The sequence below is a fragment of the Rhipicephalus microplus genome, unplaced genomic scaffold (assembly GCF_043290135.1).
Source record: "Rhipicephalus microplus isolate Deutch F79 unplaced genomic scaffold, USDA_Rmic scaffold_56, whole genome shotgun sequence".
Classification (NCBI taxonomy): Eukaryota; Metazoa; Arthropoda; class Arachnida; order Ixodida; family Ixodidae; genus Rhipicephalus; species Rhipicephalus microplus.
In genome coordinates, this window is record NW_027464629.1 from 1129088 (window position 1) to 1155759 (window position 26672).

The window sequence follows — 26672 nt, forward strand, 5'->3', positions numbered from 1 at the left end:
AAAATATCTTGCGCCGGAATCTCTCCAAGTAACATCACAGATTCTCATGTGCTTTCAGACTTTGCCGACAATGAGTCAATAAACTTTTGTGGAATCTGGCATCTTAAGACTCTGACCTTGTTGGAGGACTTAATTGATTGCTTCATTTTTACCTTTTAGAAAGGCCCTAGCTTATACCACCAAAGTCTATGACCTCAAGGAGCCTGGTTTGGAAAGTTCAAGGTGGAATAGCCATCTGCATTTTCGTTTTCATCTTTTCTTGCTTACTAAGTGCCTTGCGGCAAGCCTAACGTTGTTAGTGTTGTGAAAAAGTAACTTACTGATGCAGTCGAATCTCATTAATTCAAACACGCTTAATTACTTCCGGTTAATTAGAACGTACGCTGAGTTTCCGTCGAAGCTTTGTGTATTTCAATGGGCAAAAACGCCCCATAATTCGAACACGCAAGCACTTGCGACGATTAATTCGAACATACTGCGCTCTGAAAATGTTTCAGTACCACGCCCAATCACGCGACGGCACTTCGGACACCTCAACGCTGCACGCGAAGCAAAAGAAAAAGAAAGAAAAGGCTGCTGTGGAATGTTTGCTTTCTCTCAAATGCCGCTCTGCGACGCGCCTGCACCACGCTTCTCCCGTTTCTGTCCCTGCCACGTAGAGACAACGTTACTAGTAACGCTGAGGTAGAGTCCCTTTTCTTTTTAACGCCACGCGCGGAGGGAGAAGAAAAAAACATTGGCCTTGTATCTGAACGTTACACTGAAAATGTCGTCAAAAGACGATAGTCTTGCGTCTGGAGAGAATGAACAAAACGTTCATTTGATGTTCTGCGCAAGAAAATCGTGAATGGTATATTTAGGAGGCGCTGCGTTAAGGGTGCCTCGAGTGTGCAGCAAAGGCAAACGAGCGCATCAAGTCACATCACACGTGAGACATGAGTGCTATCTATCAGTTATCCTAGAAAACGGAGCGGCGACGTGCGCGCCCTTCTCTGAGGTGATAAGGTGTAGAACGCAAGGCTACGGCCAGGTGCCACCACCGTGTCGTCCTAGCAAAGTGCCGGAAACACTTGCCTTTTTGTGCAAGCGTTGCATGGTAAGTGCAGCGTTATAAACGTTACAGCCCTTAGAATTACTTATGTATGCCTTTTCTAGTAAAAAATACACATACATAATATAAACATGTTGTTATGGTGCCTCAGATAAGTGCAATAATTGCTTTTTAATTGACAATTACACAAGCATGAACACTGAACCTTGAGCAATATTGATGGGTGCTGCGAATGGAATCGGCCGTTTGGAGTATCGTTTGGTCACTTTGGTGCCATTTAGGGTACCGTTAAGGGCAGACAAACAGACAAATGTACAGACAGACCAAAATTTTTGCGTCAAAGGTGCCCAAGAAAGACTACGTGGTTTTTAGACTATTGTCTTTAAAAAGAGGTCGCGGAGTGTTGGCTCTCTCTCACCCGTCGGCGCCACACTTCCCCTTTCCCGTACCTGCCACTCATGCAGACCCTTCAACGACGCTCGAGAAGAGAGAGAAAAAAAAAAAAAAGCTGACATGAAGTGTTGGTTATCTTTTAAATGTCAATATGCCCATCTCCGCGGGGATACGCTCTTTCTTTCTCGTCGCGGGCTGGCAATGCCACAGCTACGGCGCAGAGGGTAGTATCGGAGACGCAGTCGTTGTTGTTGTCGTCTTCAGAGAGTGTCGGTGCTGGACATTGCCGTGCCCAACTTTTCTTGCCAGGAGAATACTGAAGCCAAAGTAGAAATGCTTTGCAAGCTGCATGCAAAACTGATTGACTCGCTGCACCGATTACTTCAATTAATGCCGGATGTCCTATGATTTGTGAATAAACATAAATCTTCTGAAACTTCCTCTTCGTGTGTTAGCTCAATGCCCATGCGCCACTGCATGGTGAGCCCTCTGTTCATTTAGCTTTCATTAACTTGAACTTCTTCGAATTCGAACAAACTTACGGGCCCCTTCGAGTTTGAATTATAAAGATTTGACTGTACTAGAAAAAGAGCTTTTATCTCAATCTCTCTTAAAAGACCTTAATGAACACATTTAGTTCTAAGGAGGTTCGACTGATGCAAACTGACTGCGTAAATTTTCATGTTCATTTCTCTGCGGACATGTATTTTTACGCAAAGCAAGTCACTTTAGTAGCAACATACTGGCACCAGCGTTTCATGCTGCATTGTTTCCTAAACTTTAGGTGTAGGTTAAACTTTCAGTCAAGTTTGAATAACAAAATACACGATAAAAGTCGTACCGGAGTCCGAGCCTTCGCAGATCATCTCTCGTCATCAAGAGCAGCACATCCTCTTTCGTGAACTGTTCTCTGGCAAACTGCGACAAGGAAAAAGCCACATTTATGATGTTAAGTTGAAATGGTCTGAAGAAGCATTGTGATATTACAATACAATCTCAACATAACAAGCATGCTAAAATGAGGTGAACAGAAGTGTGGATGAATTGTCTTAAGTGCAATGAGTAATTAATCTCAACATAACAAGTATGCTTAAATGAAGCGAATACAGTGCAGTCCACTTATAACGATATCGAGAAAACCTAAAAATATGATCGTTATAACCGGTGATCGTTATATCTGGACTGCCGCCAAAAAATCGTCGCCGGACGTAGCTTTTGTAGCTCCAGGTTTCATTTCGCTATTTTCACCAACTAATAAATATTGTAGATAGTAGGATGTCAAAAACAAGACTTTATTTCTTACTCCGAAGAACGCATCACGGGTTCGCTGAGGAAGAGAGACTGACCGACGGCGGGCTGGGAGCAGTGGGAGGAAGAAAGCACAGCCAGAGGTACACAGCCGGAATGCCAACGACGCCCCGCCCCGATGCCGCCGCTTTGCTGATGCCGCCGCCCCGATGCCGCCGCTTTGCGGAGCGCGGCGCTTTGCTTTTCGCATTTTTTTTTAATTCTCTCAGCCTCTCCGCGGTCGCGCCAACTCGCGATGCTCTCCTCGGCTTTTTGAACGGCCGGGACACGCTGCCGGCGCTGTGCTGCAGTGGCGGCAGGTACGTACTCGCCTACGCTAACTTTTCGTCTTGTCTCGGCATAGTTCGTTTCGGAGGAACTTATCAATCTAAATGTTACGATTATTCTGAATGAAACATGCCGTCCACGGCAAACTTTTCATCGTTGTATCCGATATGCGGTGGATAACATATATCGTTATATATGTTTTTTTTTCCATAGCGCCAATGCATAAAATGAGACTGTTAAGTCGACCCATCGTTATAACCGATATATCGTTATATGTGGTATCGTTATAAGTGGACTGCACTGTAGAAGTGTAGCTGGATTGTCTTCAGTGCATCGCCATTGTGAAACTGAGAATGCAAGACAGGAGACAATAGTGGTTACTAGGCTTGTGCAAATATTCGAATTCGCTTCGATTCAAATTCAAGTTACTGAAAATTTGGAAGTATTCTTAATGAACGAATAGGTGTACACTAGCACGGCCGCTGGATCAAAGCGCACAGGGTGCGGCCTGCTGCGTGGAGCCGCCGCGCATTGGCGAGGGAGGACGAGCGTTGTTGACAGTTGCGGCCGCAAGTTTCGCGGGGGGCGCTAGTAGTAGGGGACACACCAAAGAGACGCGCGGGCGCGCTACGGCGAACGCGGCATTTTCGCGCCAATTTCTTGCCACGGAATGAGGTTACATGTTCCAAACAAATATAGTCGTGTTCAGCTTGATGCGATCTGCCTCACAGTCCAGCTAGGTAGTTAGAGTGGCCAGTTAGTATGCCAAAAAATTGCTGTGTTCCACTGTGCGCGTCGAACGCAAAGAAAAATCCCGGTTTGAGCTACCATGAATTTCCATCGAGCGCTGAACGACGACAAGCATGGCTCACCAACATCTCCCGGCAGGGATCTGGCGGAAAAGAAACGAGGTGGGTACCCAGTGACCGCTCTTCGGTTTGTTCCCTTCACTTCATCGAAAATGACTATAAGAAAGGCACCAAACTGCGAATGCTCCTGCCAACTGCTATCCCGACAATGTTCCCCAATTACCCGTCCTATATGCAAAAGCCAAGGGCTCCAAGGATAAGAAAGTGGCCTCGAAGAGAAGTACCAGATGGTGGTTCATCAGCTTGCGCGAAAAAGAAAGCACGAAATGGCCCAGATGAAAGCAGGCATGAAGATGTCGAGCCTGATCTCTTCGGAGATCAAGAACATGTTGCACCAAGCGGGTCTTCGGACGGAACGTGGGACTGTTCATTGCCTGCTGATAGTATGTGCCAAACCAGTTCATGTACAGATAAAATGTCTCAAACAGACCTTGACCTCAAGCGGATGATAGAGGATGCGAAGAAAACGACGAACCACCTGCAGCGGAAAATTTCCCACCTCAATAAGTCACTGCAGACGCTCCAAAGCCAGCACGATACGGTTCGTGAACGGCTTCAAGCTTTCGAAAGCAACAAAGAAATCGCCTGTTTTGTGAGTGTACTAAGAGCCGCAGACGAAGGCCATAAAACCGCCGAATTTATCAAGAATCAAGTGTCGAATTTCGCTTCCAAGAAGCCAGCGTACACTGAATCAATTCTGAGGGAGTGCGTCCTCTGCAAAGCGTGCTCCAACAAAGGTTACGAGTATGTGAGAACAAGAGGCCTGTTCAAGTTGCCTTGTCGTGCCACACTACAGAAGTACATCGGGCACTCAACAGGCGAAATAGGCGTCACATCACTCATAACAGAACGCCTCCGCGCAGAGTTTCAAGCGCTACAAGTCGAACAAGAAATCTTCTGCTCCCTAATCATCGATTAAATGGCGATACAGCAGAAAGTTATGTACGATCGCCAACTTGATAAGGTTTTTCAGTCTTGTTGACATGGGTCCTGAGCAGCAATCATGTGCAACGCCTGAAGTGGCGAACAGGTTGTTGTGCTTCGTCCTGCGAGGGCTATCAACTGCCTATGTAATAACAGTCGGGTACTTCTTTACCCGGTGCCTCAGGAGTGAGCAACTTCGTTCTATGACAATGAGTGTCATGAAGGCAGTCGAAGATGTGGGTTTTCGTGTAACGAGGATTGTTACCGACAATCACCAGTCAAATGTTGCGCTCTTCAAGAGCCTTTCCGAGGACGGAATGCTTGCGCATGTAGTGCCACATCCATTGCGACAAGGTGATCCTCTTTTTTTGTCTTTTGATCCGAATCACCTCATCAAGAACCTCAGAAATAATCTTGTGGAAAGAGAGATGATGGATAGAGATAATCTAATTCAAGGTGGACTGTACTTGAAGAAGCTACTCAGCATTCAGTCACAGCTACTCGTAAAGCCAATGAGGTTCCTAACACAGTCACACGTTGAACCGAACAACTTAGGAAAGATGAAAGTGTCAAGGGCTACGCAAGTTTTCTCCCCAGTCGTAATAGCAACGTTTGAGTTTTTACAAGAAAACCCGCAATGCCACCCTGATGCGACAGAATTTCAGGACTGTTTGCCCACCATCACCTTCATGAAAATGGTGTCGAAGTGGTATGACTTTCACAATATTGGCGCTGTGAAGCCGCGCGGTCAAAGGGAAGAGCCATTCTACTTGATCGACGACGACCGTCTTTCGTGGCTTGAAGTAGACTTCATCACGTACATCAAGGAGATTCAGCTTTCTGGTGGCAAAACAAAAAAGAAAATGACGAAAGAAACATGCGAGGCAACGATAATGACGACGAGGTCAACTGTGGCATTGGTTCAACATCTATTAGACAACAAGTAGGTTTTTCTTTTTTCACCTTCATATTTGTTATCGCAGTTATGTATATGTTTATTGACTTAGGTATCAAACAAACTTTTTTCCAGCTTTCGCTACGTCTTGACCCGTGCCTTGAACAGCGACCCCGTGGTGTCCCTCTTCAGTTGCTTTCGACAGTTTAACTGAGGCAACGATAGAGTTGATGCAAGAACCGCGGTCTTCACAGCCAAAAAGCTGTTAAAGGTATATTTGGTGCCCGTTGGAGAGCACACACATGTAACCTACGCACTTTTTTCCCCAGGTTGGAATCCTCCAAGCTGCTAAGAGTGGAAACGCTCCCCATAGCTCCGAAACAAATGCACCTCTAAAACTCGAAGCCCGAGAAGGCAACACCGCGGCCGTGCCACTTGCGGTCGTCCTCGGTGCTAAGCGGCTTTCCTATGAGCTAGAAGTATTAAATGTTTGGCTTGCTGTGCCGGATGACCTCGAACTAGCACCCCTAGTATACCTGGCCGGATACATCGCGCGTGCATGTGAGGAGAAGGTAAGGACGGTTATTTTTAAGCTTTGCATTATTTGCTGCATTCTTTCGAACGCGTCGCTAGCGTGCCAGCCAGTCTTAAAGAATGTTCACTTCACTTTCGCCTTCTTCGAATGTTAACCATAATATGCGAACCAGCAGTTCTCCCTCTTTCTCATATTTTTCTCCTTTTGCCCTCCCTTTCGCCACTAAAAACCAAGGTCAGGGTTCCAGGCTGACCTCGAGTGAAGAAAAACTCAGGTCAGTCCGGAGCCAGGGTTCCGGCCCGAATCAGGATGCGGGTCCCGCCCCGCCGGTGTGCCACCACTGTAAAGGTCGACACCAGATATGCGTGTATGCCACTCTTTTTGCCGCAGGTTGTTTCATTCCCACTCTTACGAAATTTAGATAATATTTTTCTTTAGCTAAGCGAAGTAAGAAAAGGAGCCTATATACTTGTTGCATAGTACTTTTGATGAAAATTTTACTTGGCTTGATTTTATTACTTGCAGTTGCCCTGTGAATCATGCAAGGTTCTCCTGCAAGAGACGAAACCGTGTGGCAGCATCTACGATTTAGTGAAGAAAATCGATAACGGACAACTTCGGTATCCCAACATGGAGATCGTGAAAATTTGCAAACTCGCATGTGACTTTGTCAGTGAAGTGATGAAAGACACTGAAGTTCGAAGAACTGGAAATCTGTGTAAACTTCTTCACCCAGCTCTCCTTCCACATTTGGTTACCTGCCCTGCACTACGGTATGGCTCGGGCAGCCTTCAGCACACGAACCAGATTTGTGATGTTTTTTTAAAAAAGCTGCTTCGACCACTCCTAGCTAACTGGGCAGGGAATGTGAATGCCACTGTGCAACGTCTTGTAAGGTTGGCACAGAAGCCCCTCTCCAGAAAAGTTCTGCGCCTTTGAGGACCATGGCACCTCCATTTTTTTACCTTGTAATGCAGGCAAAATTGTTCTGCTGTATTAGAAAATATACTGATCTTTTAGAGATTGTAAAGCTCCAGTTAATAAACGCATGTTTCATTGTAAGCACAATACCCGGCATTTTCATTATTTCCACATGCACAGCAAAGAAGACAATTTCACATTCAACAGTATTCGAACGGGAAATATGCAGACGGATGCTAATTTAGAGTTATTATAGCTCCTGAAATACTCTGGAATGAATTGAAGGTTATGTAATCCATGGTCGCGCCAGCGGACAAAGGCAAACATAAAATCATGGCCTTTATACAAAAGTGATTTTAACGAGAAGCTAAAACGTTGTGCTATAGTTAAATGCCGTGAAAGGGGTCTGAAAGTTCTTTCAAGTCCTTTTGTAAAATAATATGAAATACGTGTATTAATCCTGTGGCCTGAGGACGGAGCAAACTTGTCATAAGCATGAATTTAAAGATGACTGTCGCAGGGGCGGGATGGTTTAGTCGAGGCCACTCCGTCTCCCTTAGTAGCGATAAACCATTTGTCACAAGGGAATGGGTCCCGTAGTAGGGTGGAACAAAGCACTGAGAGGATATCAAATTCAAAGTGTCCGCTTGCAGCACGAAGAGTCGCAAGTTAAAACATCCCGGGAATTCGCGCGCGCACCGCTACTCCGCCGCTTTTTATTGTCCTTGACCGGTGGGGCCGCAGCGGCAGGCGAATGAACTCGGCCTCTCCCGCTGTTTCGGGCGCACGCAGTAGGCCGCACCCTGTGCGCTTTGATCCAGCGGCCGTGACACTAGTATGTATGTCACCACCTGTAGGGGTGGTTTTACTGCAGGGCAGGGTGCCAAGCCATGAAAGCACAGATACAAAGGAACTTCGCTCTGCCGCAAAGCTCCACTTCAAATATAAAGGCGTACTGATGCAAAATTTCGCGAACGAAATAACCTGCGGGGTCAATTACCGTGAACATGCGTCTATAATCCGTAAAATATCTACAGCAAATTAGCTTCGATGGCATTTTAAGTTAAGTTTGAAGTATACGTGAGGGATAGAGTCTACGCGCTGTGGACACCCTCAAAGAACACCCTTGGTGAATTCCTACTTCCCTAACATGACCACGCCGCCACAAGTTATGTCGACTTCAAACCCACTATTTTTCTTTGGTCACGTTTGCTCCAGCAGACTATTACTCAGCAGCTGCACAGGAGTCCGTGGCTGTGGCGCACGAGTTGAAAGTTTCGTGTTTGATTGCTGTCCCGTTTCCTGTTCGAAAAAACTGCTTGATGCAAACTGCACGGAAGTGCGCGATAGTTTTGTGTGCTGACATGGTCAAGCCTTGAATCCACTAGGTGGTGATAGTAGTTGCACCCGGTGGCTTTTGAAAGAGAAACTGACACTCGTCCCCAATCATGAGCCTGTAATTAATTATCTGTCACGGGCTGCAGTAAACGATGCATCGTGTTATGACCAAGAAGCCCTCAGGAACACATTGCAGCTAAAAAACTCTAGGCGAAATGTTTGGTGTCAGTGCTCCTTTAAAAGGGACCTGCAACACCTCTTGAGCATGGTTAGAAAACACTGTTGATCGGTGGTTGAGGCTACCGAGAACACACGAGCCAAATATCATGCAGCACATGGCCTGCAATCCACAATAAATTCTGTCAGCTAACAATTGCTCTCTCCTGGGGGAAAATGATGCCACAAGCTCAAAAATCATTCGTCACACCTATTATATCAGCCCCTGATTGATTTGAGCATGGCGTCCTCAGTAGTTACTGGGGCCGCGGCAAGAAGCTGCCACTTTTCTATGCGTACGTGTGCAATCTCACTGAAACGCTCCATATTCGAAGAAAGAAAAAAGAGAAAAAGTTCTCAAGGGTCACGCCTGCATGACGTATTTTCTTTTCCCATGCCATCCATCGCTCCATGCTTGGCTTTTAGTATTTTTGTCGGGACGACAACAGTGACTGAAATTTTAGTGTGACTAATATTGGCAACTCTGGTTGTACTAGATGGATTGTAAAAAATTTTTGCGGTGGTGAATTCGCAAGGCAATAAGCTTCGTTAGCAAATTTATTCCGTGCCTACTTGAAAAAGTTTTGCAAAAAGTGTTTAAATCAACGTATTACCCTCAAATTGATTCATCATTATTTAGGCTTAAAAGTTTGTTATGCCGGCTTATATGCTACAAGTACAATAAATTTTAAAATGTTTCGTATTTTAAAGGTTATCGCTTGCGAAAGGTAAATCTTTTTACTATTCAAAGTTGTTTCACCTTGCTTTGAGCAAAAAAAAAAAAGGAATTCGCAAAGAGACCTTGTTTCGAATAAAAAAAATATTGTGGAGGATAATTAGGTAATGATAAATATGCCCATTTCTTTTATATGTCATATATGTTGTTTGAATTCAATTCGAAATGAATTGAAAAATAACTATTCGCTTCGAACCTAAAATTTATTATTCGCACAACCCTAGTGGTTACAGTAAACCAAATGATGCCCCTTCACATATCTCAAGATACATACAGTAAACCCTTGTTAAAATGAAATCAGCGGGATGGCAAAAAAAATGCGATATAAGCAGTAATTTGACTGCCTGATATAAGCTCAGCAAGTACAGCTAAATTAGCCATGACTATTTTGCAGAAGTGGCATTCAGTGAAAGAAACCTTTATTCATGCACAAAAAAGTGAGTGAGCTGGTTTTGTCGGGTACTTTGGCTGGGAGCGAGAAGTGTTTGCTCCAGTTTGTTCAGAAAAATTATGAGGTCGTGGTCGCCGCGCACGCAATCTCCTTTATTTAGCAAAAGACCAAGGCTTTCCTGCTTTTGTCCCACTGTTGGTATTTCGCGAGGCTGTTTGTCTAGCGGCTCATCTTTTTTGTCGAGGCCTCCAAGCAAGTCAACTATTTCGGCCAGCTAGTCGACCGGTGTTTTGCAAGCTTCACCAGTATCAGCAAAGGAAGGTTGTCCTCCCCTGTTGCCTCAGCACCGAACAGCAATGTAATGCGTTTCTTGCTTTGTTTACATACTGATGAGGTTCCGCTCGGTGTAGTGTACGTGCGCTTCAGCAACAGTTTGCAGAAGCATCCCGCCTCGCCCAAGTTGTAAATTTTCCTATCTTCAAACTGCTGAAGTAGGGCGCTCAGTCAATGCTTACGCCATCTGTCCATGACGTTCAAGCTAGTCGTTTCTGCACTTAAAATTTTGCTTGCTCATTTGGGCAGCTAGGGCTAAAGCTTTTGCGGTCAATGCAGGCCCATTTACACGAAGGTCTGCACTTCTAACATTTTTTAGCCATTCGAGGAGCATATTCCCACTTGAGGATGTTTAGAATTACGGTTGCACTTTCGTTTGGCTGATAAACTCTTCTTGAAGCAGCCCAGTACAGCATCCTTATTCTTCAGAAGAGTTGATAATGTTGATGGCAGTATTTCGAATTGTCTTGCGATTTCTGACTTCTGCCGGCCTTTTTCTTCACCTCACGTATAAGATGAACTTTCTGCTCCAATGTGAGACACTTCCGTGCGGGCACCGGCGGTGCCATGTTCACTTGACGGCAACTAAAGGCACTCACGATGCGCATACACAATGTCACGGGCTCACACAGATCTCGCAGAACACACGCACACCTGTGTCTTCCAAACACGGATGGAAAAAACACAGGGAGCATGCCGAGGCTTCGTCCTGGTCATGCGACACCACTGGCGTAGCGGCGGGGAGCAGCCAGCATGTTTCGAGCGGCTTCATACTGGATACTACCGGAGTAGGGCACGAAGGAGGAGGGTGAAAGTCGTGTCGCAGAAACTGTCACGTCGTCTGCACCAGTCTGCACTGGTGCGCTTGAACCTGGCGATGCTAGTGCGAATACTGCTCGCTCAGCGCAAAAAAAGCTGATTTGTGCGCGGCGTGGATGGAAAAAGCGTGCAGGCACTTTGACGGCATTGGCGGTCACTCGCCCGCGCCGCCGTGATTACGGATTTGCCACTTTTTACTTCGCTCTAAGCGGAGTAAGCTATCAACATGCTTCGAGTTATCTGGTCTAAAATACACGTACTGGAGTTGGGACAGCGTGACACTTCCATAAAAGCGATAATTCAAATGAAGCGACTTCGTTGTAACGGGGGTTCACAGTATTGTGGTACTAGTCAAAATGCCAAATATGAGCCAGAGGAACTTGAAATCGAAGATTTGGCACACATAACCTTAGCTAACATCTCCTTGAAAATTCTACTCATAAGCGGAGTGCCACACTATGCATACATATATCAAATGCTCAAAGCAAGTTTCGATACATTAATATGCTGCAAAATTCTGTGTTGCACGTACAATGCTATTTATAGTACCAGATCTCCTGTTGATTACTTTAGAAATATTAGCCCTAACAAATAGAACTATTTGGCACATGCTGTCAATCGAGCCAATGAAAGTGAAGGAAATTACATGCCATGAAAGAGAAAATGGGCAACCTGAGCAGAGCACGAGCAAAATGAGCGAAGTGCACAACTCTTGGTGTAAGTGTGCAATTTTTATGTGAATTTTTAATCGAGAATTCGCACAGATGTTCAATGAGCACACATTTGTTTTTGAAACTTCAGAGCCATATTTTTAAAACACGCTACTTTTTTTGCAAGAACATTTAGAATATAGCAAGTCACAAAAAGTCAACATAAGAAATGTAACAATTGAAAAACAAATGTTAAACAAGAACTTGGTCTACCAACTGATAAACTTCATTTCGTACTGCACATGTCGCAGCTGAAAGAGAGACATTTCTAATGCCCTACTGCAGGGTTCTCAAATACGCAGCTCGTGGTCCGCCAACCTTTCGCTAGCGACCCGTAGAATCACAAAGAATAAACTTTCAAAACTTTGCTAAAAGGTATTCACACTGTTTTCTCACTTACTGAGATTAATAATGCTATGTTTGAGGAGCTACCGAAACATGAATGGTCTCCAGCATTTTTTTCGTGAGGCACCGCATGCAGTCATGTTTCGAAACATCATCGTAGAGTTAAAAATTCTATTTGGGAATTTTAACCATACTGAAAAACATGTTGATCCGATATAACATTTTTAAAACCTCCACCAAATCCAGGGCAGATTTGACCGATATGTTAACACGGCACAGACATTCTTTCAAATGTCATTGCTGGGTGTTATTTTCTTCAAATACCACCTCTCCGAATTCTTTCACAGTCCCAGCCCTTGCCGGACAAAATTTCAGAAATGCGGCCCGCTAGCTGATACAAGTTTGAGAACCTTGCTCTACCGGTACGTGCACTAAATATGACAACACCACGAGAGCCGATTGCCAAATTTGGCTACTGCTCACCCTTTCTATGCACTCTGTATCCATGCCAAGGTCTTGTAGCCAGCGAATCAGATCTTCATCGCAGTGAGTTTCAGGCCTATGGACGCCAGCTGAGGCTATGGTTGTGGTGGAACAACAATTTAAACTGTGAGCATTGAGCAGCATAAAGTGATCGTAATATTCACTTATAAAGAACACATGCAAAGTGCATCAAGACCGTTGTTCTACAAAAGCAGTGATAATACAATGCAGGGTGTCCCAGCAAACACAGACCACAAATAAAAATAGGCTGGGGGGGGGGGGGGAGGCTATGAGATGTAGGCATGATACCACCCATGTTTTCTTACCAGTTACAGAGCATAAAGTGGATAATTTTGTTTTGCTGTTCAATTAAGCCATAGTGCTTAAAAGACAGGGACCAAAGAAGAGGACGGGAGGTGTGATACCCACAACTGAATTTTTATTTCGGCAATGTGTTGCACTAATACTCCAGATGAAAACAGCAAAAGCAATATAGGAAGTGCAAGCCTGCATATCGTTCAGATACGCAATTTCCTTTGTGCTCAGAGCAACAGAGGAGGAGCTAGTAAACTTGGCATTTTCTCTAGCAATCAAACAGGCCCCGAAAATCGCTCGCGTATCCTTGTCACAGTTATTACACAGATGTACCCACTCAGTCAACAGAGGCTGGCAGCCACAGATTGTTACTGCCACCTGCTCGTCGTGGTAACAGTTAAGCTACCGTTTGTGCTCTATGGGCCCGTCATTCAGGCATCTGCCTGACTTCCCTATAATCAACCTGTCTACTTAGACGCGGGTTCCCTAGGATGATGTCACGTGCATTAGCCATCCAGGAACGCGGCTTCGCTCAAGTCATTCCGTGATGTACTTAAAGGGGCAGTCATTCGCTAGAGATCTGTCTTATTCTAACGGATTCGCAGTTCTCACTGGATTCAAGTGAATCTCATTCCACAGTAAGACCTGTAAGAATACTGTTAGACGCCACGCCGGGGTGAGGCAACTGTTTAATGGACCTAACAGCAGGGAGACAGCAGCCAACGGTTTCAGCAGCAGCTGCAGCAGCACGAGCCTCCGCCACATCAAACGTCCTTCGTCGTTTCTATAGCAGAGCCCGTATTTGTCACTACATTGACTCCCCAGTGCAAAAGGAGTCGTCCTGGCTACCTATGGCACAGACAGGACTGGTGGGTCATAGTGAAGTTTTAGACGGTCGACGTGCACAGTTTCGTGGCCGCGGCGCCGTTGATCTGTAGGTGGCTGAATAGGTTTAACCATGTAGTTGACTGGTGATGTCTGGCGCAGGTTCTAGTACGGACCGCCATACTTGTGTATGAACTTTGAGAAAAGGTTTGGGGCAGACGATGGCACGCGGAGCAACACGGTTGTTCCAGGCGCGTATGACAAAGGGGATGAGCTTCGGTCATGGGAGAGCTTCTCGCGAGTTTGATCGTGTGTAGTAAGTGAACGTGCGAGCTGCCGACATTCTTCGGCATATGTGGCGGCTTCGGCCAAAGTCGTCGATTCTGAAGGGTCTGGGCTGTACTGAAGAATAGTGTCCAAGAACGATGAAGGTTCCCAACCATAAAGAAGGAAGAATGGGGGAATCCAGTTGTGTGGCGGCTTCGGCCAAAGTCGTCGATTCTGAAGGGTCTGGGCTGTACTGAAGAATAGTGTCCAAGAACGATGAAGGTTCCCAACCATAAAGAAGGAAGAACAGGGGAATCCAGTTGTAGATTGAATTGTGCTGCTGTAAGCGTAAGTAACGAATGGCAGTATGCGGCCCCAGTTTGTATGGTCATCGGAAACATACATGGAGAGCATGTCACTCAACGTGCGGTTAAATTGCTCTGTCATGCCGTTGGTTTGGGCGTGATATGTGGTGGTTGTTCGATGCACGAAGTTGCATTCACGTAGGAGGGCTTCTACAGCTTTCGACAAGAAGGAATGCCAGCGGTCACTGAGAAGCTCGCGGGGTGCAACATGCCGAAGAACGAGGTTGTGCAGAATGAACAAGCCGACTTCACGCGCAGTGGCCTTGGGAAGCGCCGAAGTTTCGCCATAGCGCGTAAGGTGGTCCATGGCTACGATAACCCAGGGGTTTCAATTTGGTATGTATGGTAAGGGACCGTACAAGTTGATTCCGATGCAACCGAAAGGCCAAGAAGGACAAGGCAGTGGCTGGAGTGGCCCTGTGGTTGTGCAAGGGGAGCTCTTCTGGCGTTAGCACAAGGAACATGAAAGAACGTACTGCCTAACAAAGCGGTACATTTCGTGCCAGTAATATCGAATTCGTAGGCGAGTATACGTCTTCACTACACCTCCATGAGCGCATTGCGGATCCGCGTGGAAGGAGCCACAGACGTCAGAACGTAGGTGGCGAGGGATTACCAGCAACCATTTGCGGCCATCAGATAGGTAGTTTCGCCGGTACAGATGACCATCATGGATGGTAAAATGGCAAGCAGTTCGTCGAACTAAACGGTTGTTGGTAAGTGGAGACGTCTCAGACAGGTACTCTAAGAGAGACGCTACCCATGGATCCTGGCGTTGCTCAGCGGACATGTCGGCATGTTCAAGTGAAGAACATTCGCAACTGCAAACAGACGCTGTAACATAATCGTGGGGAAGTGGCGAGCGAGAAAGAACGTCGGCGTCCAAATGCGGCCTGACCGATAAATTACACGAATTTCATAATCTTGAAGACGTAGTGCCCAGCGAGCTAGGCGAACAGATGGGTCTTTTCATGACGACAACCAACACAATGCGTGGTGATCAGTCACGACGTCAAATGGGTGGCCATAGACGTATGGTCGGAATTTCGCGATTGCCCAAACAATGGCAAGGCATTCTTTCTCGGTGACTGAATAGTCCTTTTCCGCTTCAGTAAGGGTGCGACTAGCATAGGATACAACATACTCATCGAAGCCAGGTTTACACTGAGGAAGAATAGCGCCGAGGCCTACTCCACTAGCGTCCGTATGGATTTCGGTTGGAGCGCCTGGATCAATGGGGCATAGAATAGGTGGTGATGTCAGGAGATGGCATAAAGATGCGAATGCTTCATCGCATGCTGGGGACCACGCCGAGATGTCTTGGTTGTCGGCAAGTAGCTGCATCAGGGGTGCGATTATGGTGGCGAAATTGCGCAAAATATGAGCAGAGGTCGATGAAGCTGCAGAGTTTTTTTTTAGTGTAGCCGGCCTGGGAAAGTTGGCGACAGTGTAAAGCTTGGCTGGATCAGGACGGACACCATGCTTGCTAACAACATGCCCTAAGATGGTAAGCTGGCGGGCGGCGAAGTGGCATTTTTTCAAATTCAGCTGCAGTCCAGCGTCCAAAAGACAAGTCGAGATGCTTGCGAGGCGGCTGAGGTGGTAGCCAAAGTCCTTTGCAAAAACGACATCCAAATAGCACAGGCATGTGTTCCATTTAAAGCCTCTAAGAATGTTGTCCATGAGACGCTCGAAGGTGGTAGGCGCATTACAGAGGCCGAATAGCATCACGTTAAGGTCGTACAATCCGTCAGGCATTACAAACGCAGTCTCGGAGCAGTCGGCTTCATTCATAGGGACCTGCCAGTAGCCGGATCGAAGGTCTGAAGAAGAAAAGAACTCTGCTCCTTGCAGGTAATCGAGGGCATCAGCGATTTTAGGCAGCGGATAAACATCTTTTCTCGTGATCTTATTAAGACGCCTGTAATCAATGCAAAATTTGATGCTGCCATCCTTTTTTTTTTTTTCACCAGTACAACCGGAGAGGCCCAAGGGCTGTTTGAAGGTTGTATTACGCCACGTCGAAGCATATCCTTCATCTGATCATCAATGGCCCGACGTTCAGGGTGAGAAACTCGATATAGGCGCTGGCGCAAAGGTGCATGACTACCGGTGTCAATTTAGTGAACGATGGCAGATGTGCGACCCAAAAAAAGTTGGCTATGGTCAAATGACATCTTGAAGCGATTGAGTAGAGCCAAGAGTTGGGTGTGCTTAGCAGTGGGAAGTTAAGCGTCAATCGATGGGGAAAAAAGCCCCCGGAGATGAAGCAGGAGTGGTATCAGAGGTAATGGCGTTTAAGTGAGATGATGGCAAGTCATCAGGTAGGTGACTGGATGAAACAGAATCAATTTCCTCAAGGTGACCGAGGACTTCGCCACGGAATAATATGGCAGGGGAAAAAAGCGAGTTCATTATATAAATAGAGCCACGTGAGTTTTCTACGGTGACAACTGCGAACGGGAGAAGGAAGCTTTTGCGAGAGCCAAAAGTGTCGGAGGGGATAAAGAGGGCGGCGGTAGAGGGCGCGTCGTCACAGAAGAGTGGCAAAAGAACACAGGATAGAGGAGGGATGTGAGTGTCCGCGACCACGGTGACTCGGGAAGGTAGCGGCTTGAAAGAAGGTCTTTCAGACGTCAGCCCTTCACACATCGTTGACAACTCTACTGTATAAACCGGAATATAAGTCAAGATTTTTTCAATAAAATGATAAGCTAAAGTCGCCCCTCGTCTTAATAGCGGTGTCTAGCCGAAAGTGCGACGCTGTCTGGCAACATATGGCTTGCATGTGCTTGTGAAGCCAGACGCGGCCATATCCGCATCCAAATCCAATCGCAGTGTGTTTTCTTTGTGTTCGTGCTTTCCTTCCAATCTGTTCCGGGTTTACGCTCCGCTTGACATTGCGCTGCATATTTAGTGGCCTTTTTTTTTTTCGTTCACTGAATATGTCCAGCGGTGCGAGGAGGCAGTACTCAGCTGCGTTTAAACTAGATGTTAAGTTCGCAGAAGCGAAGGGGAATATGGCTGCTCAGTGCCGCTTTGGTGTATCAGAAAAAAGCGTGCGCTATTGGAGGGCACAGAAAGGGAAGCTGCAGATGTGCAATCCTCGAAAAATGTCGTTTCGTGGACGGAGTGCCGTTCATCCGCAGCTGGAGGATAAGCTAGCGGACTTTGTGCGGGCAGTTCGTGCGCGCTCGCTGCCAGTGACCGTGGATACCATTCGCAAGAAAGCTGTGGAACTCACTCGAGAAGCTGGAGTCACGAGAGAAGAGTTTCGTGCACCAAACTCTTGGTTGCGTCGATTCATGAGACACAAAGGATTTTCTTTCCAGTGGTGCACATGCATCTGTCAGAAGTTTCCGGACGAGTTCAAGGACTAGCTTATAAACTTTCAGGGCTTCGTGAACCGGCTTCGGGAGCAGAACGATTACATGATGGGGCAGATTGGCAACGCCGATGAGACCCCCGTGTGGTTTGACATGCCTTCGTCTATCACGATCACGCAGCGCGGTGCCATGGATGCGAAGCTGCTGTCCACTGGCAACGAGGACTCGCGCTTCACCGTCATGCTGGCGTGCACGGCAGATGGTAGAAAGCTTTGGCCCTTCGTCATTTTCAAACGCAAGACAATGCCGAAGGAAGTGTTCCCACCCGGTGTTGTCGTTCGCGTCAACAAAAAGGATACATGGATGAGGCCATGATGCTCGAATGGATACGAGTGGTGTGGAACCGTCGGCCAGGTGCACTGCTGCGTCTTCGCAGCAGGCTGGTGTTGGATGCGTTTCGTGGCCACTTGACCGACGCAGTGAAACGCGCACTCGGCGACGGAAAAACGGACCTCGCCGCGATACCAGGTGGTATGACGTCCACGCTCCAGCCGCTCGACGTTGTACTAAACAAGCCGTTCAGGACCGAGTGCGGCTGGAATACCAAGAGTGGATGTCGGCGACAACCCCAAGACACGGACAGGCCGCCTACAGAGGCCTCCGCTTGCGACTGTTTGTGGCTGGGTGCTTTCCGCCTGGCACTCCTTGCCAGATTCCATGGTGGAAAATTCTTTCAAGAAATGTTGCATCAGCAACTCGCTGGATGGCACTAAAGACGACGCACTGTGGGAGGCGGCCAGCGACAAACTCTCGTCTTCAGAAGACAGTGGTGCTTCGTTGGACGAATAGGAGCAGTTGCGATGGTGGTAGAAGGGAGCTCCGACGATCGGGATGCGGTGCGCCCAATTCGCAAATAAATGTGGTTGGGCAGTTTTGGTTTGTTTTCCTTTTTTTTTCTTTTTCGGTAACCTTAACTTGGGGGGTCGACCTATATTCCCACTCGACCTATAGTCCGGTTTATACGGTAGTTCGGCATGCGCACAGCGAACGACGGCATGATGAGCGCAGAAGTTTCAGCCTAAGATGATATCGTGTGAACATGGAGAAAACACAACGAATTCGACTACATGAAAAATATTTTGGATGACTAGTTGAGCTGTGCACGCTGCAGAAGATTGGATGTAATGCGCAGTGGTCGTGCGAAGAGAGACATCGGGAAGCGGCAGTGTAAGTGTCTTCAACTTACGGCACAGTTCACCACTTAGCACAGACACGGCAGCACCAGTATCAACAAGCGCTTTCGCAGGTACACCATCAATATGCACAGTTATTTCATTAGCAGGTGAAAACGGAGGCCTTGAAGGTTTCGATATGTGCGCAGCTCTTGCCTCGGGAATCGCGATGGTCAGTTTTCCGTTTGGGCGGGTGGTGATCGAGAAAGCATCGGAGAAATGGAACGGCACCGAGGTGAGTGTGACCGATCCCTGTCGAAGCCGCGGCGACGTGGTGGCGACTCGATCCGACAAAGGGGGGAACGAAGACGACTGTGGTGGCTCTGGATGATAGGAGTCGTAAGTGGCCTCACCAGCAGTTGGGTTGTAATCCCGACGATGGCAGTAGCGTGCTACATGACCGAGAAGATGGCAGGAAGAGCAAATTGGCCTGTGGTCCGAAGTAAACCAAGGGTTAGTTGATGGTGATGCGGGGTGGCAAACAGGATGTTGGTGGGGATGGATAGGTGGACTTACTGCGTAGAGGGGATGGGGATGTCAAGCAAGATTCATGATGGTTGGTAGCGACAGCGGCGATCGTCTGGCGGCCTCAGCGTAAGTGAGAGAGGCGGAGATAGGTGAAGAATGGTATGTGGGAGACAGGGCATCAGAAACTTGCTCTTCGATTGCCTTGCAGAGCGTTGGGGTGAGTGTGTACGCACTGGTCGGAACGTATGGCACAAGAGACAATTGGCGCGCAATTGGCGCGCCACTTCTTCTCGGACGAATTGCTGGATTTGCTGCATTAGCGTGCTTTGTTCGGAGGAAACAGCGCCAATGGTTAAAGCAGATGTAGAGGTCGTGTCGAGGTTTGGACGTCGAGTAGAAATGTGTTCTCTCCGCAGCTCGTTGAAACTCTGATAGTGCTGAATAAGCTGGGCAACGGTTTGCGGGTTTTTCGTAACGAGCATGTGAAAGGCGTCATCCTCGATATCTTTCATGATGTGCCGTATTTTGTCAGTGTCAGACATGTCGGGATCGATACGATGGCAGAGGTCCAGAACATCCTCAATATACGAGGTAAAGGTCTCGCCAGAGTGCTGTATGCGACAGCGCAAGCGCTGTTCGGCGCAGAGCTTGCGAAAAGCGGGTCGGCCAAAGACTTCTGTAAAGCGCGTCTTGAAGGTTGACCAAGAAGGTATTTCCGCTTTGTGGTTGCTAAACCACAGTTCTGCCACACGCGCGAGATAGAAATTAAGGAAAACGAGCTTGTCTGTAAGCATCCACTTATTACCGCTTCATACTGTGACAGCCAGTCTTCGGCGTCTTGGTGGTCGGTCGCGTCGAAAATCACTTGATCTCGCTGTCGTGGCATACAAGAACAGGTGACAGATGGGATTATGACTGCAGGTGACTGGGTCATGTCGTCAGGCATTGGCGAGGCGGGGGTTGAGGTAGAGTCCGAGAACGGAGTTCCAGTTTGAGACAACCAGCACTCTCCACCAAATGTAAGAATACTCTTAGACGCCACGCCGGGTGAAGCAAACGTTTAATGGGCCTAACAGCAACGAGACAGCAGCCAGCGGTTTCAGCAGCAGCACGAGCCTCCACCACAACAAAAGTCTTCTTCATCGTTTCTATAGCAGAGCCCGTATTTGTTACTACAGACTATGTTTTCATCTCGCTAATGCTTTGGGATTGCACGCAGCTCCCCGTGGGTAATTCTTTGCCATTCTTTTTTGTAGTGTTCCTACTTAAAATAACGGAACAGCATTAAAGCTTCAGTATGGAACTGGCGTCCATTTTAATCTGCTTTATTTTTCACTTCATCCTCCTTTTCTTTCCTGCCGCGGCTCTCGTGCTTCTTCATCTTCTGTCCAAAGGCTCATACCGCTTCACCCTTCCCTTTGCAGGTCAGTGGTTGCTCACCACTGAACACGCCATTTTTATAAAGACATAATAATAAAATTTTAAATTGACTGGTACTGGCACGAGGTCATTAAAGAAGTTATGATAAGAAACAAAAACATTTGACCTTACGTGCTGCTTTGTAATAATTAATGAAGTTTGATTATGCAGATATAGCTGAAACTATAACCAACGTTTCCAGCACCTCTTTAAAGGGACACTAAAGTCAAATAACAATTTACGTCAGAGTAAAAGCTCAATGTATGACAACATCTAAAACGACAATATTATCAACAAAAGTGCCCTACTTACCGAGAAATTAAAGTAAATGCACAAGAACACAAGCACAGAAGTAGGACATTTTCAAAATGATACCGACGACATTAGACGGACCGCCTAGAATTAATCACTAGTAATTGATTAACTGCACTAAATAAAGAACCTTCCGTGCATCAAGAGATGCAATAAAATACTGCTTGTTTGTTTCTGTTTGATTCATGAAAAAAAGAACCGCCGGACATTACTATGGAGAATGGCGCGAGTGTTTCGAAAATTCGTTTTTCGCGTGGCTACAAGGGACAGGTGGTGCGATCTAGAGGGGCGCAGTTGAAACAAAAGTGTCTGCAAAATCGAAGCCAATGGCGAGAAATTGATGAATAGCCGTTGTTGCTGCTGTGGCTTCCGCTGCTTTCGGTCTGCTGCTACTAGCGCAGTAAAGCCGGGCAACGTTGTTCACGGCAACAGTGACGTGAGACGGTCCGGTCCGCTCGCTTCTTAAGGCAGGTAATTTGAAGTGTGCTAACCCAGTATGGAGCACTAAAAAGTGATTTCATTTCAAAATAGGCCTTTCCTTGGCATGAAAGTAACACTACGAGGTTTCTGGACCGCCATTTCAACAATAAACCTCGACATAATAGTTGGCTTTAGTGCCCCTTTAACACAGGGCAGAACTTGATTGATGAAAAAAAAAAGATACAGTAACAGCAAGAATAACAACAACCCCTAGGTTTGGGTCTCACCAGAAGGAACAGATGATGATGGACCAGATATTGTGACGCTTGATTCTCTGCTCCCCGATGGATGAAGGAACGTGTTCTGGCTTAGGCTGCCAAAACGAAAAGAAGGAGCGAATGGGGGCAGGTGTTAGGAGCTATGACAGCACACAAGTGAACGCTTCAGGAAAGAAGCAAACTCCAAGCACGGTTTATTTTAAAATACCCAACCCAACCAGGCAGATATGTGCCGATTGTTTTCATTTGATTCAAAGTGAACACTTCAGTTACAACAAACAAGACAATAGCGAGAGAAAAAAAGTGGAAACGAAATGCTCTGTACAAGAACCAGACCAAAAGCAGGCAGTGCATGAGATCTTGCGAAGGCACCTTAGAGACGCATAGACAAATAAGTGTAGGTTTTGGCAGCACGTACCAGCCTTCCACAAAGCTTCGCTGCTGTGACCGACTGTCAAGAAGCTTCCTTAGCAAGTCCTGGTACAGCTGCTCACTCATCTGGATGGCATCTATGACCCTGCAAAGAGTAGTTAAAATATGCAGCCGAATGCACTTATAAGTACCACTTATAGCAATATATCTAATATAATGATAAGCAACGATTGTACCATCCACTTTTGTATGCTTTCTATGGTAAAATAATTATTACGATGCTTCAGTCCCCGATGTAAGATGTAGCGATTGAATACGGCTACAGCGTGTGCCAGAAATGGCTCTCTACGGCCACGACATGCGCCGCCATTTATTTTGCAGCCAGTCTACACCCTTCAAAAAAGAGTCGACTGCGCCTCTTGCAACGAAGAGCTTTCTTTCCAAACTTCCAAAGCGATGCTAGGAGAGCCCGCCGAAGCACCCATCGAAAAAGAGCTGCCAAAGTTGTAACAGGGTGCTCAACGAAGATGCGTTCTGTCTGGACCCCTTACTTCATTCAGACGTTGCAGAAACGTCCGAGTGGCTCAGTGATGAGGCGATTGTTGCTCTTATACATGTTGCCATAGCGCTCCATGTTGTCATAGCATGAAACAAAGTATGTTTAGTTCGTTTATAGCACGGTTTCACTAGACCAGAAGTGAGCCCAGGGTCTTTTTTCTATTTGTGTCTTAGTGCTATCAAGCTCATAAGTCCTAACCTTCATATTATTTTGCAGGCTATTGGACTGTGTTAGGCTAGTGGCTGAGGCTAATGAGTGTTGAATGACTGATGTGTGGGGTTTGATGTCCCAAAGTCACCATATGATTATGAAAGACGCCGTAGTGGAGGCCTCCGGAAATTTCGACCACCTGAGGTTTTTTATGATGCACCCAAATCTGAGGACATGAGCCTACAGAATTTTCGCCTCTACCAAAAATGCAGCCACTGCAGCCGGGATTCGATCCCGCGACCTGCGGGTCAGCAGCCGAGTACCTTAGCGTGTGATATAGTGTTTTTCTTTGGCAGTTTGCTAAGGAATATTTATGCATATTCCTGTATATTTTGTGAATATATTTTCTGTATATTTGTCAGTATATCTTATATTTTGTATTTACCCTTTTTGTCTTATTAAAACTCATTTGATTGACTAATTGATGGAAAAGTAAAGCCAAATAAAGACATTGCAAACAACACTGATAGTGGTCTACTGCAATAAGCGCATTCGCACAACTTTTTTTTTTTTTCGGAGATCTCTAGGTGTGTAGCCTCACTGCGGCAATCAGCTTATTGCTTATGTCCAACCAACGCCGAACCAAGCGCGCATACCTCAATCTCATTAATCTAATACAGGCTGTTTGACTGTGCCCGATTTCAAAATCGCATTGTCACGAAACACGATAAGCAATAAAGTTTGCCCAGTACCACGCTCAACTACCGTGAATTGTGAGTTGTACAATCGTACCCTGTGAAAATTCCCAATACTCAAGGGTTTTCATGGACTGATATGAAATTGCAGGACTTTCAAGGCCCTGTAAACAAGGTTTTCTATTTCAAGGGTTTTCAAAAATTTCAAGGACCTGTGCAAGCATTGATGTCAGAAAACTACGCTCGCAAGCACAATTTTTTTTAAAACCTCATCGCAACCACCGCATGCCCACAAGTTGCACACCACTACTGAATGGGTCTCTCAGCGATTGCAGCCTACCAATATGTGGGCACGGCATGTGAGCACAAAGACAGATTTGTTAAATCCAGAGTTCAAAGCAACATATTTTCTCTATAATTGACAAATCGAGAAAGTGAATGTTGAAAGTAGGGTTAGGTTGGTTTCCGTCAGATCCCTCGCAGAACCTTGAGGTGTAAATTAGGCGGTTCCATTTGGCAAATTATGCCAGAGTTTGCACACATGCGTAATTTATTTCGGAGCTCATATGCAATCCCACAAAAAGGCAGGCATAACTGACCGTTGGGTCTCTTCTGAAGGGATGGCTAGGGCCAATTGCTTTTGCAAAGCCGCACTGCGGGACTTGCTGGAGTTGATGGTCGACACGCCAGAAGTGGACTCCGCGTCCTCAATGTCGTTATCTTCTTGGTCTTCCTGACCTGGGAGTACATGAGGTGTCTTTCAATTCATATGAAACTTGTATCGGACCTTCGGCCCAGTCAGGCTGTTCTTGCAACAGCTTTTAGCCTATGGTATACCCCAGAGCCTTTCTAGTTCTGGAAATAAATCTCTATTCTATTGTATTGTATTTTAAACTAGGATTCTGACTGATTTCACATTCTGGTTAACTGAAGTAAAGCTTAACTTTTTGCTTCAGCCAGAGTGTTACCAGTGGCTTGTGATACTGCGCTTAATTTCGTGTCCAAGGAAAAAGGGCATGCATTTGACGTTTAAAAAAGATGAGACAAAAATTTATAAATTTGGGAAACTTCTAGTGAAGCATAAGTGTACATTCAGGTGGCAGTACACTAACTACAACTTTTCACGCTTCTAACCAGCAATCAGTCAAGATCATTCAGGAAACGGCATTCGCTGATAGTGTCGGCATATCTTAAGTGATTGATATTCAAGCGATCTAAGCAAGGTATACTTAATAGGCTTGTGCGAATATTCGAATGCTTTGAAGATTTGAATGAATAGTTGAGTATTCATATGACACTACAAGCTCGAGATCACATGTCACAGCCAAGAAGGAATATACGGCTCTGGTCACAGCCATTGGCTGATTAGAGCATGGCACGCTTGCCGGTACCGGGGCTGCCACGGGAGGCCGCCACTTGTCCACGAGTACATGCGTGATCGCACTGAAAAACTGCGTATTCGAAAAAAAAAAAGGCACTCAAGGTCCCGAGGTGCGTGCGACGTAATTCCTTTCACCGTGCCATTCCTCCCTGCTTAGCTTCCACCTATTTCGTCGAGACGAGAAGAGAGAATGCGATTGCTGCGTGCGACAAATTTTTGGAACTCTACTCATACTGGACTGATTCTGGAAACTTTGCGGCTGTACATTCGTGAGGCAACAAGCATGTTTACTGGCTCCATGGCTGCTTGAAAAAAGTGTTGCAGGGCCCCTTTAAAGGAACAGGTTACCCTCAAATCAATTCTTCATTTTATTAAGCTTGTTATGACAGCTTATATGCTCCAAGTATAATAAATTTTAAGACGTTAAGTATCTTATAGGTTATCACTCGCACCCTACTGAAACTACTACTCAAGGTTGTTTCGACTTACTTTAAACGAAAAAAAAAAGGCATTTGCATAGAGCCCCTATTTCAATTCAAAAGAAATATTATGCAAGTTAGCTAGGTGATGATAAATATTCCCTTTTTTTTTATGTGTATACATACCATTCGAATTCGATTCGAAATTATTTGATCAAAGTCACTATTCGCTTCGAATTCGCTTCTTACCTGACATTCACTATTTGCACAAGCCTAATACTTAAGTAATTAGAAAAAGAAAATTGTATGCCGTCACTTGTTACACAGAGCTCTCTCCAGTGATCCCAAAGCTGAAAGAAGCTATTCTGAGCTGGCTTGTTGTAGTGACATGAAGTGGCTGATTATACGCAGCTAATGCTGGTCATAACAAACTATTAATCGTGGCCAGCTGATCCCATTGGCAACGTGGGTAAACAGTCGCTTTGACCAATGACTAGAGTCGATTCAGTAGGCATAACCAATTACACCAAGTTCATAGTGCATTAAAGAAATGTAACTGTAAGTGCTCAGAGCTAACAACGGTGTTATCCATTTAGTGACAAGTTGGGAAAAAAAAGACCCTGCAAATTCAATTCTATGGCTTGGAAAGGAGCTGCCTCTCACCACAAGACAGGATTTCACTGGCCACTTGAGCTGCGTTCATGACGAGAGCATCCAACGCAAACATCCAGTGTGGTTTGATGTTCTGATTCCGAAGCACTTCATTCACCTGCACATTGTTAACGCCCCATAAGGCACAAGGCACAAATTATATGCAAGAGCTCACCTGCTGATATCACGGGTGAAGTGGACAAATTAGTAATCCCAATCCTCATCCCAACAAAGTTGCATCTTACACAAAAATTAGTTCGTCATATCGGAAAATTCATTATAAAGGTGTATTCATAACACTGTATCTATTGCAAGAGTTGTTTTCATTTACTTCGTTACAACTGATATTTCGTTATATTTGTGTCTGGTTTATCGAGATTTGAGGGTAGATTGTTCTGAACAAAGAGGCGAACCGGTTTGCAAGCCCAATGAATTAACTATGCACATTTAAATAAAAAACATGAAACAAATAAAAAACATTTTGGTCAGGTAAGTTTGTAAATACATAACCAAACTAAAAGTATTTTTGGCAGAGGTGCGAAAGTAATTTTGAATACTGAGGATGCTGAGAGCAAAATGAGCCTGCAAGCCAAGAGATAAAAGTAGTACAACTTATGCACGCCTGATCAACTATAGTTTACTCAGACAATTACACTTTTAAAGGCTGAGCAAGAAGGATACTGC

At 45.9% G+C, this 26672-nt stretch overlaps 1 protein-coding gene across 10 annotated transcripts in view; it reads right to left on the reverse strand.

The window, feature by feature from the left end:
* LOC142788370 (mitogen-activated protein kinase kinase kinase 15-like) overlaps positions 1–26672 on the reverse strand; it is a 150433-nt gene that overhangs the window by 18828 nt on the left and 104933 nt on the right. For all 10 annotated transcript variants that reach the window (XM_075884942.1, XM_075884940.1, XM_075884936.1 and 7 more), the window contains 6 exons: positions 26001–26106; positions 24137–24275; positions 22180–22278; positions 21771–21856; positions 12535–12629; positions 2286–2362 (listed from right to left, as the gene is read on the reverse strand). In XM_075884942.1, coding sequence (XP_075741057.1) covers positions 2286–2362; positions 12535–12629; positions 21771–21856; positions 22180–22278; positions 24137–24275; positions 26001–26106 — 602 coding nt within the window. The remainder of the gene's footprint in view (positions 1–2285; positions 2363–12534; positions 12630–21770; positions 21857–22179; positions 22279–24136; positions 24276–26000; positions 26107–26672) is intronic.